The 14,496-nt window shown below is 37.2% G+C and overlaps 1 protein-coding gene across 1 annotated transcript; it reads right to left on the bottom strand.

Annotated features, from left to right (window-relative positions):
- Window positions 1-4,306: 4,306 nt before the first annotated feature.
- On the bottom strand, window positions 4,307-14,446 carry dcp2 (decapping mRNA 2). Its single transcript, XM_036595325.1, has 11 exons — window positions 14,199-14,446; window positions 12,627-12,778; window positions 12,343-12,470; window positions 10,733-10,831; window positions 10,438-10,590; window positions 10,216-10,328; window positions 10,025-10,120; window positions 9,283-9,409; window positions 8,297-8,380; window positions 8,149-8,200; window positions 4,307-6,447 (listed from the first exon to the last, which is right to left on the bottom strand). The coding sequence occupies exons 1-11, from the start codon at window positions 14,249-14,251 to the stop codon at window positions 6,308-6,310; spliced, it is 1,197 nt and encodes a 398-aa protein (XP_036451218.1). The 5' UTR covers window positions 14,252-14,446; the 3' UTR covers window positions 4,307-6,307.
- Window positions 14,447-14,496: the final 50 nt, after the last annotated feature.

Here is a 14,496-nt window from a genome sequence, read left to right as displayed (position 1 = left end):
TCACTCAGCATAAAAGTCCAAGACTAAGCCAGTGAGTGACCCCTGTTTAACTAAGATGGTGTGTAGAGTCTGGAGCAGATCACATTACTCTGCCCCTCTTTCACTCTCATTCCTGGAAGAGCCAGTGAGAGGAAAAAATGCCAACAACAGGAGAAACTGAGCCAGCACGTCTTTTAGAGAAACAGGTCTAGGTCAAGGCAAGAGCATCCCATGTGTAGGAGTGTAAGGATACTCATTTTTTAAACTTCAATGTGATTTCTGATTCTGAGGTCAAAGATTTGAATTCGATATATGATGTTTCAAGTGTTAAAGCATCTTAATTCTGCTGAGCTCTGGTTATAAACCCCACAGATGGACTACAAATATTTCAAAACAAAAGCCTGCAAAGTATCACATCCTTTTGCGAAACAGTGAGCTATAAACCATATAACATCTGAACCGCCTCATATAAAACCTTGTACAGCACGTTGAAATATCAGGCCACAAAAGAACAATTAAAATATGTGCTAAATGTACACATGAGTCTGACATGAAACATTAACTATAAGCTATTGTTTTTCTTTTTTCCATGTTTCACTGTTTCCTACACTTCAGATACTGATAGCTTGTTTCTAATTTTGATATTTTTAGATTTAACCTTGTTAAATTTTGGAAATTTCAAGACTTGTGAGTCCATCCATCACGTCAACCTTTTCTTGAGAGTTGTGAACAGTCTTGATTGGTGGATTAACAGTATATCATCACCATCCTAACAGAACCTCTGTAACTTTTCAGGAGAAGGAAAAAAAACACTGGTCCAAAAACTTTTATTCTATGTTAATGTAACAAAAGTCATTTTTGGCCCATTTCCGTTGATCCATTCATCATAGTGTAAATGGCAGCTGGTGTTTTCAAATGACGCACAACATTAAAACTTAAAAAATGCTAAATAAATGTAGATTTTGTCATGACAGTGATGATGTACTGAGTATGTTTGGACGTCAAAACGGCCATTAGCCACAATCTGCCTTTATAATCTCTAATTTAATGCATGCTCTACTGTGAGCAATTTTAATGAGTAGCCTCTGTCATTTCAATTACACACTGACCTAGACACATTCCAGCTGAGCGAGCGGGTCTAAAACAATCACTTTGCAGTTTAATGTCCTGCAGGGGCTGCTGCTAATAGACAGGGTTGGGCACAATACTTCGAAAAGTAGTGATGACTGAGTACACTGTCCTGTTTGTATTCGGTAATGTGTGCTGTTCCTGTACATAAAAAAGTAACATACTCATTGTTACTTGTTGGCAGTTTTCTGTCATATAATTATACTGTTAATATGTTTCATAAAAAAATGCAGAGCTCAGTAACACTGAGATTAATAACTGATAATTAAACTCATTTATCAGTCTACTCAGGCTTTAGTAGAGCTCAGTAACACTGAGATTAATAACGGATCATCACATTGATTTATCAGTCTACTCAGGCTTTAGTAGAGCTCAGTAACACTGAGATTAATAACGGATCATCACATTGATTTATCAGTCTACTCAGGCTTTAGCAGAGCTCAGTAACACTGAGATTAATAACTAATCACATTGATTTATCAGTCTACTCAGGCTTTAGCAGGAACTTTGGTGTTTGTAAAGAAGCTGTTAACTGAGATCCCTGGTAGAATTTGTCTAGCTAACATGCTGAATGCCATTTGCTGATTTTAAAACAGTTATCAAACATACATTGATGGTGTTTCTTTTGAATATTGTAGTAGTATTGTTTTTTTATTTAATAGTTAATTTTATGTTTTTTTTATTTAAATGCAAAAAGTAACTGTATTCTGAATACTGCATTTACAAAATGTAACTGAATATTTAATTTCTGTAGTCCGAATATGTATTCCTGAAACTTCCATTATATTGCTGGCAAAAAAAGGCTCGATTAGGCTTGAAGATGAGTAGAAAGATATTAGTCAGAGATTTTCCGGGTTTTTCTCATGAAGCAGACATAACAGCTGTTAGCAAAACTGTAGCTTCCAGGTCAGAAAAGTATGAGTCAGAGGTTAAACTGAGATTTGCTGAGATTTTCTCAAGCAGCAGACATAACACACTTATTAAACATTAATCCAAAGATAATTGCATGGCTTGGAGAGTTTGGATTTCCAGTGAAACTGGAAAATGGAAATTACTGTTTAGAAAATATGGCCTATGCACATTTTATATTTTATTTTTTATAATAACATGTTGAAAAGAGAAGTTGTGCACTAACATGAGCAGAAAAATGCCATATTTAAGTGTGTTCTCTGTGGAGGATGTGTTAACTTATTTTCACTTAGAAAATTAACAAAACATGTCATTTGGCCAGGGAGGTATAGTTTTTGTGAACTATAATAACTCTGACTGTACGTAAGTGACTGTACTCCATCCATTTTACACTGTGAAAAGGCAGTATTAAATAAGGAACACCATTGTTTCAGAGGACAGAATTAAAGGTGGTATGGTAGAATATCAAAAGCAGATTGAGTGAGGGAGTGCTACTTTTCCACTGTTCAAAATTGCTTGTTTTTTAAAAACATTTAGCTAGTTCAGGTCATGGTTGTTATTCATCCAGTTGAAAGTGATGAAATTTGTTTCCTACAAGCTTTAAGCCTGTCCCACTGCTTTATTCTCAGTGGCGACTGAAGCAGGTGAGAGCAAAGAAAAAGGTTGAGAATTTTGAAGACACGTTTAAATGATAAGCACATTTTGAAACATTAACAGAAGAATCAGAAGGAGAAAGATGACAAACAGCAGAAGTGAGGAACTGTGGCCATGGTCTAAATAAATTCTAAATACCTTTTGGTACAGTTGATCCCTGTTAAATAACACTGACATAAGCATGTCATGGCAGAAGTTAAATGCTGTAATTTAGTGCGCTAAGAGACTTTGTTCAGTAATATAACGTTTCCATTAGTTAATTGTCATGAGACCTTATGTCACACGTTAAGTGTACTCTAGTTATGAAATTAACATTATAATATTTTTCAAGAAAATTAGCAATAATGGCACCATGACACTGAGTGCGTTTACATGCACTCAATAATCCAATCACAATTTCTGCAGTTATCTGATTATTCAAATGGTCATCTAAACAGCACACTCCGATTCTTATATCGGCGTAAGCTCTAAAATATGATTAGGAAATCTGATAAAGATAGATGGATTTTAGCTCAGTAATCAGATTTCTTAGTGCTTGTAAACTCTTACTCGGATTTCTTTCGGATGTCTCAGTCTGCGCATGCGTAAAAACAGAACACAGAGTTCGAGTAAAGGGTTACCCATTTTTCTATGTACCATTAAGGAATACGTTACTGAATACAGTGTATGTGGTAATCAGCCATCACTACTAGTATTCCTCCTAACTCTGAGTGTAATTTATTAAAACCGTACAATACATTCACACAATGTCATTTCCCTCAAAATCAGTTTTCTCACCAATCCTGCTTTTCCTGAAACGCTTCCCAAAAGCATTTACTATTTGGCTGTTTCCAAAACACTGTCGCCCCTTTTCATAACAATTTCATGAATTTGACAAGAACTGGGCCAGGGCAAAGCAGTTTAGACACAACAGCTGCAGTCACATGCTGCTGAGCAACTTTCATTTAAACATACACATTATACATTTTTTCTGTTTGAAAAAAAAATATTAAAAAAACAACCTAAATTTGTTGCAAATAAATAAATGAATGAATAAATAAATATGTTGCAAACTGGACATTTGTGATGTGCCTGTGGCTGGTTAAAAAGGAAAGAAAAAGGTTTGAAGGCAAACTGAGATCAGCACAAGTTGGTAGCTGCCCTTTAAATTTCACATGTATGTGCTTATAAAAAAAAAGGTTCTTCGTGGTTCTTTACAAAAGACTGGCCCTATATTGAACCATGAACACTGAGAACCATTTGCATGAATAACTGTTCTTCAAATTGATGGAGAATGTGTTGTACATGGTTCTGTACAGAATCTTTTTGAAAAGGGTTCTGGTATTGTTATGATGTCAACAGAAGAACGCTTTTTGTGCTATATAGAACCTTTTTGAAAACTGTGGCATTAATAGATCACAATAAAAATGGTCAGAGTGGACAAGTCCTGAAGAATGGTAAAGAGCTCTGATGGACAGCAAGTCTTTCTATGACAACAGTGTAAATAAGGCTCCCTGTCCCATCTGTGGAGAGCAGCACTCCTCTGGGAGAACTTATCTTCCTATCAAGGACAAACAACATGCATCTGAATGTGTGGTGCTGCTCAGCTTCCTTGAGAAAGAGACAAACTCTGCTTTCTAAATGATGTCAGGAAGAAACTGCCATTACTGCCAAAGAGAACTGTATATTTATTTTAAAAAAAGCAAACAAAACAAAACAAAACAAAAAAGCATCACATACATACACAGAGAAAATGAAAACGACCAGATTAACATACACAGTGTAAATCCTTTTGCATAAAGGTGAAGGGATTTCCAGACTGCAGTTCACTATTGAAAAATGTCAGTGCCACTTTCACAGAGACATGAAAATCAGAGAAATATGCAAACGGAAGGGGGCGCAAATCATTATCTCGCACAGGACTCGAATGTAAAACTCCACCAGCAGCAGTTTCAGCATGATTAAAAAATACAGATGCCTCTTTAAAAAAAAAGGAAAAAAGCAGAAACATAATATAAATGACACTTAAAAGCTTCACGTTCGAGGGTGAAACAGTGGTTGATGGTTTAGCAGACAATACAGCGATTATGTAGTCTGATTATCAAAAAGCAATCATAGTAATACCTCACTTGATCCCTGCTACATAACATTGACATGACTATGCCGTAAACATGAGTTGTGACTACATGAATTAGTGTCACGTTGCTATAAGTTAACGGTCAAGACAGCTAACTAGATTATACAGCAATAAACTGTCATAACAATTACTAGTATTGGTAACAACACTGAACAAAATCTGTCATATAACATCTGCCATGATATGTTTATGGCTTGGTTATGACAGTGTTAGGTAGACAGGATCAAATACAATTGTGTGAACAGTTATGACAAGCAGAACACAGCAGGATGTTGATGTATCCTTAGTGGATCCAAAATAATGAAAGGCAATGTATTGTGTAGCTGTAGCATTAGCATCAACCAAGACTACAGTACCAGGCTTCTGTGGCTCAGAATAGCTGTTGCCTCTGAGAAGCAACTTGTTGCATCTAACTTGTAGAGAAGACGGGGTAGCTCTTTATTCTGTGAGCAACATCAAATTTATGACATCTTAGTTACTAGTTCTGGAGGCGAAACGACAGATTTATTAAAGGCAAGGCTTTGTTATATTAAGTTCAGATGATAAGAGCTAATTTTGTCCAAAAGGCTTTATAACATACTGCAAGGGACTTAAACATACATCAAACCTACATTCTGTCTCACTAGCCCTTACATGACTTACTACATGAAACAATTTGGCCTATTAGTACAGTCGTATGCAAAATTACGTTTGTTTATTTTATAAATGAAAATAAGTTAACACAAGATAACAGTGCATAATTACAATACTGTTTATTTACTGAATTTAAGCTAATGGGAAAAAATAAAACAATGTGGCATGTACAAAACACATTTCTCAATATGTTAAACTCAGCAAATAAACAGATATTTTTCACTCTAAAAGTTGCAGAAAATTCAAACTTTTACATACGACTGTAACAGTTAGAAATGCATCAGGAGGCAGGGTCTCACTAGTATCCAGTGGTGTACAATGTTTTAAAAAATTACAATCATTAAAGCATGGACTAGTACAAGAACCTGAATTTAACACCTCATCAGAAATAGCTTAAGCAGCACCTAAACCATTGTGAGATTAGCTCTGAATCTATTTGACAGACTCTCAGCCAAAACACCACAGATTTCACTAAGAGCACTGCCATAATTCAAAAGCCTTTACTGTTTCAATACTAAACCTGGTCTGTAAGGTGCAATTCATTATGATTGGGACTTTAATAAACCTAATAAACTACTGAGCGCACCAAATGTGTTAAAGCCCAGTAGGAAGTGTGACTGTGTGTGGGGACAAACCCATGACTGGGTATATACTTTTACAGCCACATTCCAAGCTAAAAGACCCTCAGCATTTCAGAGCCACGTATACAGAAAGTAGTACCTCACTTTATTTGTCATATTGGTCCAACACCCATTCTATAATGACCACCCTTGTATGAAAGAACAGGGAAAAATATGTTATGACTGAGTGAGTTAGCCAGAGTGGCTCAAGGTGCAACAGATCATGTCTCTAAAAATGAAGTAAGTGAAATAAGGGCAGCCGATAGCTTCAGGATTCAAAGCACGACTTCATGATTGCCTCCCGGTCGAACTTGAAGCTGAGGAAGGACTTTGAGGAGAAAATCTGCTCGTATTCACCATAGGAAGAATCTGACTGTCCATTCGAGCCATGCACATCACTCGCTGCATCTGCGGGTGGAAAAAAGGCTCAATGTGGTTAAAGTAGAAAAAAGATTTATCAGTATGAAACTCTAACAGAAGAGAAGCACTTTAAAGTGGAATTCCACAGATTTGTCTTAATGCTTGCATAATGAAGTGGTTATGATGTAAACATCATCATTCAGAGTGGTTTAATTTGAAATGCTCTGTTCTAGAGAAACTTACCTGCTCAGAATTGTTAACAGACGTGGAGCTAGGAACCAGACGTCCAAAGCATTTAATGACTCTAAAAGCTCCCTCGCAAAGTTTTTATATGAAATGGTTATGAATAAACTGAGGCCTAAGACTTTATTTTAAGATGGCTTTGCCCTAAAATGTGTTTCTTTTTTTTAATCCAGAGGTACATTCAGGGAATTGATACAAAAGTCCCCGAGAGAACCCATTTTTTTTTTTTTAGATTTCTCCTATTTCACCATCATCAACGTTACAAATAAAAGACATGCAGGTGCACTTATCATTTTGGACAGTAAAACAAATGGCTATATTTGCATTGTAGACATGGTGACCCCTAATTCCCTCATCACCAACACTAAACAAATCAAAGTCCCATCTCTACAATGCACCATTTCATCAAATCACTCTGATTGACTTTATTTACATCCTAACCAGTGCAATATGCAGAAACTTTGAAAAGTTAGTGGAATTTCCCTTTCAGACAGAACCAATATAAATGTTGATTTGAAATACGCAATAAAAAGCATCTCCCCATGTTCTGTGATTGTCATATAAAACAATAAAACACCTGTCCCCACCAAACTGGGTCATCTCTAATGACCACACACATAAGAGGTTTGCAAAATCAATCAGAAGCCGCCTTCTGCTCCAGTATGACATTTTACTTCATGGTATGACCCGAAGTACTTAAAATACTTAGGTCAGTAAACGTTAATTAAAGTCCAAGTTCAGAAATTGTCTTTGAACCTTTCTAGTTCTGAATGATGTGCTTTATTATGTCCATCTTATCAGTCTTAACTTCAAGACATTGACAGTTATCTTAGGTAATCTTAAACCCTACCCAGCCTTTTATGATAATCCAAGTGATAAATGGGACATAGCAGATAATGCATTATCATCGTCATTATCCTACTCAGAATTACATATTAGCCACCTGGAGAGGGTTAAGTTGCCAGTATGTGTGAAACGTCAAAAGAACCAAATGAAAACAAACTACGGATAAACACTGTCAAAACAATACTTTAAAAAACTAGAAGTCTGTTTTGTGCAGCAGACAAATCACAGTCAAGCGGAGGTTTCAGAACCAATGATGCTGTGATTACAACCTGTCAAAGTCAGAGGGAGGTCTCAGAATTAACAACATGGTGGTCAGGGGTTCTGTTCAGCAAACAGCGCACAGCACACCACACAAACTCAAACCACTGCAGCATTTTGGCCAAAAGGACACTGTTTTGTACAGAGACATCATTTTTGTTTGAAGTATACTGCTGGCTTTAGAGCTTTGGCCAGAGTTCTGAAATGTACACTGACTGAAAACATAGTATACTTGTAAAGAAATCTATTGTAATCATAATTGGAGTAATAAATTCCTTAAATTGCCAACTGTTCCACAAAGGCATAAATATATTCCCAATTGACAGTCATTTTAGTCTAATTAATCAACTAAAACAAACAAACAAAAAAAACACCACACACACAACTAGTGTGTAGATGTACCTGCATCAAATTTGTCCTGTAGTCTTCTGGGCTGAAGCTTTTTCTCATCTTTCTACAAGAAAAGATGTAAAGATTACCAAAATAAATGAGGCTGGGAGGTTACAGTTCAGTATTACTGTCACAATTGGTAAACCAGGAATACATGTACCTGCTGATTACTGATCTCATTTGTCCTTTTTTTCATAATGGGGGAATCCTGGTGCTTCTTCCCATTGCCTTTCACATTGTGGTTCTGCAGAAAGATCACAAGAAGAGGTTTATTGCTGTTCCACTGCTGATCTTTCTGTGCAGATCTAGCACACTTTACATAACTAAGTAGCAACATTTAGTTGAAAATGTAAAACTAAATCATACATATTTAAATTACAGAATGTAACTGTAATACACAAATCACTTAATTACATCACAGTGACATATTACTTCACATCTACAAGTTTCACATAACACACTGACATTTACAAAATCTAAATTATTGTGGGCACAAATGCATCACTACATTGCCCTCTTCTGGTTGTCTTGCAGTACAGTCAAGATTGAGGTGTGCGAGTTTATTTTCCAGGACATGATCATCCATGTCTCTAAATTCCATACACATATCTGCTCACACTGATCGGCCATTTAATTATGTTTTTCTCAGATAAAGCTGCAGAAAAAATCCTGGACTATAGAGATTTGTGGTAGAGCTGATACAAAACTGTATTTTACCATCAGTGGCCTGATAAGTAAAATATTTACTTATCATTTCATACATACTAGAAACAACGGTATCGAGGGGTATCAGAATCAGGCTGATATCAGCAGAAAAATCTGTAGCAAACCTATCCTGACACAGTACACACTCACACTGTGTGATGTGATGTTAACTGTGTATTTCTTCATGTGGAGTAACAGAGTCTTTGAGTAGCCTACTTTTAGATGGTTATCTCGAGTGATGTGATGTGATCTGTGTTTCAATTTAAAAATAGCTCATTTTAAACCATACGATACTTGAGGTATCAATATCTTGGTCAGTAAAGATTGTGATATTTTGCCAATTATAATACATACATTACGTGTTATATGTAAACTAGTTCATTCACTGCCCATGCAGCTAAGTAAAAGAAAATACATATATTAAGGTATATAAACACTAACCTTGACTTTAAGAAAGTCTGCAAGCTCACATTGACCAGGCTGTCCAAAAGCTTTCTGTTGCTTTTGCTTTATCCAGCCATCACCTGGAGATGCCTCCAGCAACATCTGTGTGCGTCTGGGTTTGGAGCTGAAGGAAGGAAACAAGGTGAAGACAAACTGACATGCTGGCAACTTCATGACAAATCAGATGCAGATAGAAAGTGGACAAATCAGATTTGATTTTCTTTACAAGTCTTCTTTGGAAGTTTTTGTGTTCTTTAAGCATTCTTTTAGCTACCCAGACTTGTGTTTTGGAACAACCGATATTCCTGAGAAACAGACCCTGATGGAGCCAAATAGAAAATGATTTGTACTTTTGCCATATAGTGCTTTAAACAACAAATATTTATATTTAATGAAATCATTTACATGCTTTCTAGATTTTTTTCATTTTTCCATTAATATGTGTTTTTAGAATCTTTAAAATCATATACATGGTTTGTTAAGTATTTTTTTATTGTTTCCTTTTTTAAACTCTGATTACTCAATTAACTGACAAAATAACTGGTAGATTTCTCTATAGTGACAATTAACATAGCCTTGATCAATCCAAATCATTATGAATTCTCTAGTAGTGTCTGGACTCATCATCTCACCATCAACTGAAATGCGGTAGTGAGTGTGTTTTCACACCATGGGTCCATGTCTAGGATTATGACAATTAGTGAATAGGGGTACTGAGTACACTGCGATATTTTCTTACCGAAAAGGTTTGCATGGAGTGCTACCATTGGACAAAAAATCTTCATCACTGCTAGTTGATTCAAATTTATTCTTGGCGATCCATTCTCTGAGTTGTCTGTGAGAAGGAGAGTTGTACTCAGATTCATTTTGCACCAGAGTATAAGAATGAAGAACATTAAAATGGGTGAAGAGGAGAATAAAACGTCATACTTCATAAAAGGAATTGCCATGAAAAACTTGTTGGGAGCCAGACCCAGCTTGGATTTTGGCGTCATGTCATTTCTGTGACATGGCAGTTTATCAACAGAAAACCATTCAATGTTCTATTAGAAGTAACAAGAAGAAAAAGGTGTATTTACATTACATTTTTCCTAATGTCTTGAAACAACAGGATACCAGTTAGTGGGTTTTAAAAGACCTAAAATACTGTACCCTTATTTCTTTCCTGGTTTTGGGGTTAAACTTTGTGTCCTTTGGAACCCCAGGTATTATATACAGGCGAGCCAGCTGATCTGTGATTTTTTGCTCAATGTACGTATCTTTACAGATGCGGTTTCGGATGTCAAAACCAGTTTCCTCCAAAACCTACAGCAGAAGGGAGACAATAAGACGTTCCGACATCTTTAAAACATCTACGCAGCATTATCAACAAATACTGAGACAACAGATTACTCTGCTGCTTCTAAAAAGCAAATGCAAAGTGAGGCTCCTCAGTAGATCAACTTACCTCTCGTACAGCACAGTCATGGGGTGCCTCGTCCTCATTGACTTTGCCTTTAGGAAAGCCCCACCCTGATTTAGCAAGGTATCCTTGCACCAGTAATACCTACATGAAAATTGTATGGAAGGCTTTACTTTATTTTTTTATTTAACAGAGACAGCACATACTAATCAATATTGTTAATTCATGATGTAAACATGCCAGATTTAGCACTCAAGCGTAAAGGAGAATTCCACTTATTTTTCTACATTTCTGCATAATTCAGTGGTTAAGATGTAAACACAGCTATTCAGAGTAGTTTGATGTGAAATGGTTCGTTGTAAAGAAACAAAGATTTAGATTGCCTTTACAATGACAGTGAACCTGGAATCATGGTTTACAATGTCAACAAAAATATAGCCAATTTGTCAGCTATCCCGAGTTTGGATGTTCTCCCTGTGTCTGTGTGGGTTTCCTCCGGGTGCTCCGGTTTCCTCACAGTCCAAAGACATGCAGTCAGCTGAACTGGAGATGCTAAATTGCCATGAGGTGTGAATGTGTGTGTGAATGTTTATGTCTGTGTGTCTGCCCTGTGATGAACTGGTGACCTGTCCTGGGTGTTTCCTGCCTCCCACCCCACAACTCCTGTGATAGGCCTCAGCAACCCACAAGGATAAGCAGCTTAGTGTGTGCGTGTGTGTGTGTGTGTGTGTGTGTGTGTGTGTGTGTGTGTGTGTGTGTGTGTGTTTGCTCTCCGAAATGACCAGTGAACTACATGTTTCTTCTGAGTTTTTATATAAATTGTTGAAAACAGTAAAACAGTGGTAAAACTGAAAATCTTTTGGGTACTGTTTTTTCTTACAATGCCTACTGATTGCTCACCGATTGTGTATCAGAGCAGTCAGAGTACATCAAATTTAATTTTAAATATTTTATTGTTTGGGCTAGATTCTGGATGTAATCTCAATAATCAATGATACAGACTTGATTCCTCCATCAGCCAATGAAAACTGGGGTTGCAGAAGAAATAAATACAGCGATTAAATAAAGAACAATGCAGAACAGACATGCACATAGAAGCTTTTTAATGGCCTTAATTTAAGGCACACAAGTATGTGCACTTCATCTAAATATGCTTCACCTGTTGCTTTTTTACTGTGTCAGTGCAAAAGGCAGTAAAAACAGCAGGAGCAGCAAGCTGCTTCATGTTTGTTTATCTGCATCTCTGAGTAACAAGAGATTGTGTGTGTTAGCACAAGTTTAGGATGGTACTTAAAAGTTGTGTAACATGTAATCCAAAGTCATTTTGTGTGTATTCCTCAATATTTGGGATGCCAAATGAATCTGCAAAAAATCTGTCAGAAAGAAACCCAGACTTCTTATAACCTGTTAGGACTTTAAATGTTGCATGGTGTGACCAATTCGTTAAAAGCATTAAACTCCTCAGATATCTGGTTCGTACCAACACCACTGGGAACAATTCTTGGTAAGTTTCTCTAGAACTGAGCATTTCACATCAGACCACCCTGAATTAATTTGTTTACATCTTTTAATTTAATTGTGATGAAATTAAAAATGCTGTAGCTCCCCTGTAAGCAAAGACATATTTCAAGCTTAAACAAAGCATTTTTACTCACATTGTCAAGGGTTTCATCCAGAATAATTGCACCATATGTAGGAACTCCCATCTTATACTCTTTCCATTGCTCTAAAACCTTCTGAACATCCTCGCCTTGTGGAAGCAGGAATGGACAGTGATTAAAAAGTGAGCGTAAAGGTCAAGGAAATATACAACAGGTTGGGAAAAGACACAAGTGCATAACTGAAAGAATTAGAAAAAAATATGACACTACAGTCAGGATACTGAATTGACCTGATTACACAGAATACAGTTCAAATGTTGCTGAGCACAAGAGGATATCAGCCTTGGCAAAGTCCCTTATCCCACACTGAGGTAATCCTGGTGTATTCTGCATGTAGAAGTCCAGGTAAAACCAATGGGCAAGTTCAATCTGGAAGCAAACTCTGATAGCATTGTCCCTTTCTTCACTGGGGATGTGGAGGATGAAGCGACTACAGGAGAGACACATAAGCTTAGAATTATATTATAATGTGACAAAACACTTCAGAAAGAGAGTGAAACATTGCCAATATAAGGACTAAAGAAGGATGTCATTGTACATAAACAGCACAACAACATACATGCCAACAGACTCAAGTGGCATCACTAACAAATGTTGTGTTGCAGCCAGTATTTATGGCACTTTTAAGACAGCAGGATCACTACTGAGTTTACTGCTGTCAGTCACTCCTAATCATAGCAGCTTGCAGAGACCCCTGTCAAAAAAAGCTACTCTGTATGTGCCGGAGCTGAGTAGTAGTTACGTTTTTAGGCAGTTCTAAAGTAACTTTTAGACACTTATTTACATCTTTTCCTTCACTACATTGCAGGTGTTCACATTTAGTTTCTACTCACGTTCTGTATTGATGCTTTAGCATTTGGACTGCCTGTTAGTTTCAAGCTTTAAATTTTTATCTGAGAGCAAAAAAAATCCCAAAATGAGAGACAGACAGAGCCTGACAATCTTCAGTTACTATGCTGGATGGACTGATAATTTTCCCCGCAAATCTAAATAGAAGTTAGTACTTAAGATGGTTAAGGAATGTTTTAAGATCTTTTTGGTAGTGACTTTTACTCAAAGCGTTAATTCACTTAAGTAACAATCATATGGAGCTCATCTACCCACCTCTGGGATGTGCAAAAGAGTCACAAGGCTTAAAAGAGCATTGCAGCCTAAAACCAGCTTTTAATGTTATCTGTTGGGTTATGTAGCTAGCTAGTATTCTGTAGCACAGTAATGCATCCCTCGGCCTCACTGGTTTGACCGAATTCACGATTTTGTATAATTGTAGCAATTTCCTTTCACTACAATACCCAGCATGCACTGTGCATATACAACAACCTAAGAGCCCGTCCTCATGTGTGCCCCCGACAAACCGCTTGCAGCTTTTTAAAAGTTCCCCCACCTTCAAGATGCATCATCTGGAGTGGGTTTTTCTGGTCTTTAAACAAAAAATAGTTTACAACAGATGTAGCAATAGTTATATGTTTCATTTTGTCTGTAGTGCCCCTTTAACGATCAGCTACCACCAGCAGGAGTTATTTCACAAAGTCGGACAGTCTATGCAACATTAGCCAGAACACTGTTTTGTCCCTTTCCTGCTGAAACATTCTGGGGCAGATGTCCGGTTTGTTCTCAGGTGTACAATCTTAGAGAAATACCCGCACAGGCATGTCCGAAAAATACATAGTAAACTGGCGAGTTGGCTAGGTGAGCTAGCTAGCTGTGTAAGGGCTAGTTTGGACGGTAAACTGGCGCCAGAATGTAAATGCAGCTCCGTTTAAGGTGGAACTGGAAAATTCGAATAAGCAGCTGGAGAACAAGACGCCGACTTCAGCCTGGCTTCACTAGACTAACTAACTACACGTTACCTGCAAAGGTCGTCCAATACGCCGTTGGGAATCTCCCCTCGTTTTGTCTCCATGTTAAGGGCAAAAACATCCCGAACTAACAGAACTAGTTGGGCGAAAACAAAACAGCGCAAAGCTACCACGCTTGCTCAGCTCGCATCGAAAGATGCGTGACAAAGAGACATCGCCCTGCCCCGATAAACATTAGGCTCCAAAATACCGAGGCTTAGGTTAGCTAACTAGCTTTAGCGGGACTTTATGAAAATATTGCGAAGAAGCTGGGCCTAACAGAGATTGGACCAATAGCGTGTTGCAGAAC

This window comes from Colossoma macropomum, unplaced genomic scaffold (assembly GCF_904425465.1).
Source record: "Colossoma macropomum unplaced genomic scaffold, Colossoma_macropomum, whole genome shotgun sequence".
Taxonomy (NCBI): Eukaryota; Metazoa; Chordata; class Actinopteri; order Characiformes; family Serrasalmidae; genus Colossoma; species Colossoma macropomum.
Note: the sequence above shows the minus strand (reverse complement) of the source record. Positions and strands in the feature narration are given on the sequence as shown.

What these genes read in the sequence shown, in the direction of transcription:
- dcp2 (XM_036595325.1), bottom strand. Translation starts at nt 14,251, where the DNA reads ATGGAGACAAAACGAGGGGAGATTCCCAACGGCGTATTGGACGACCTT. An exon ending in AAGGGACTTTGCCAAGGCTG is followed by an intron (nt 12,471 to 12,626) that starts ATATCCTCTTGT and finishes CTTTACGCTCAC; the next exon opens with TTTTTAATCACTGTCCATTC. An exon ending in ATGACTGTGCTGTACGAGAG is followed by an intron (nt 10,591 to 10,732) that starts GTAAGTTGATCT and finishes CTTCTGCTGTAG; the next exon opens with GTTTTGGAGGAAACTGGTTT.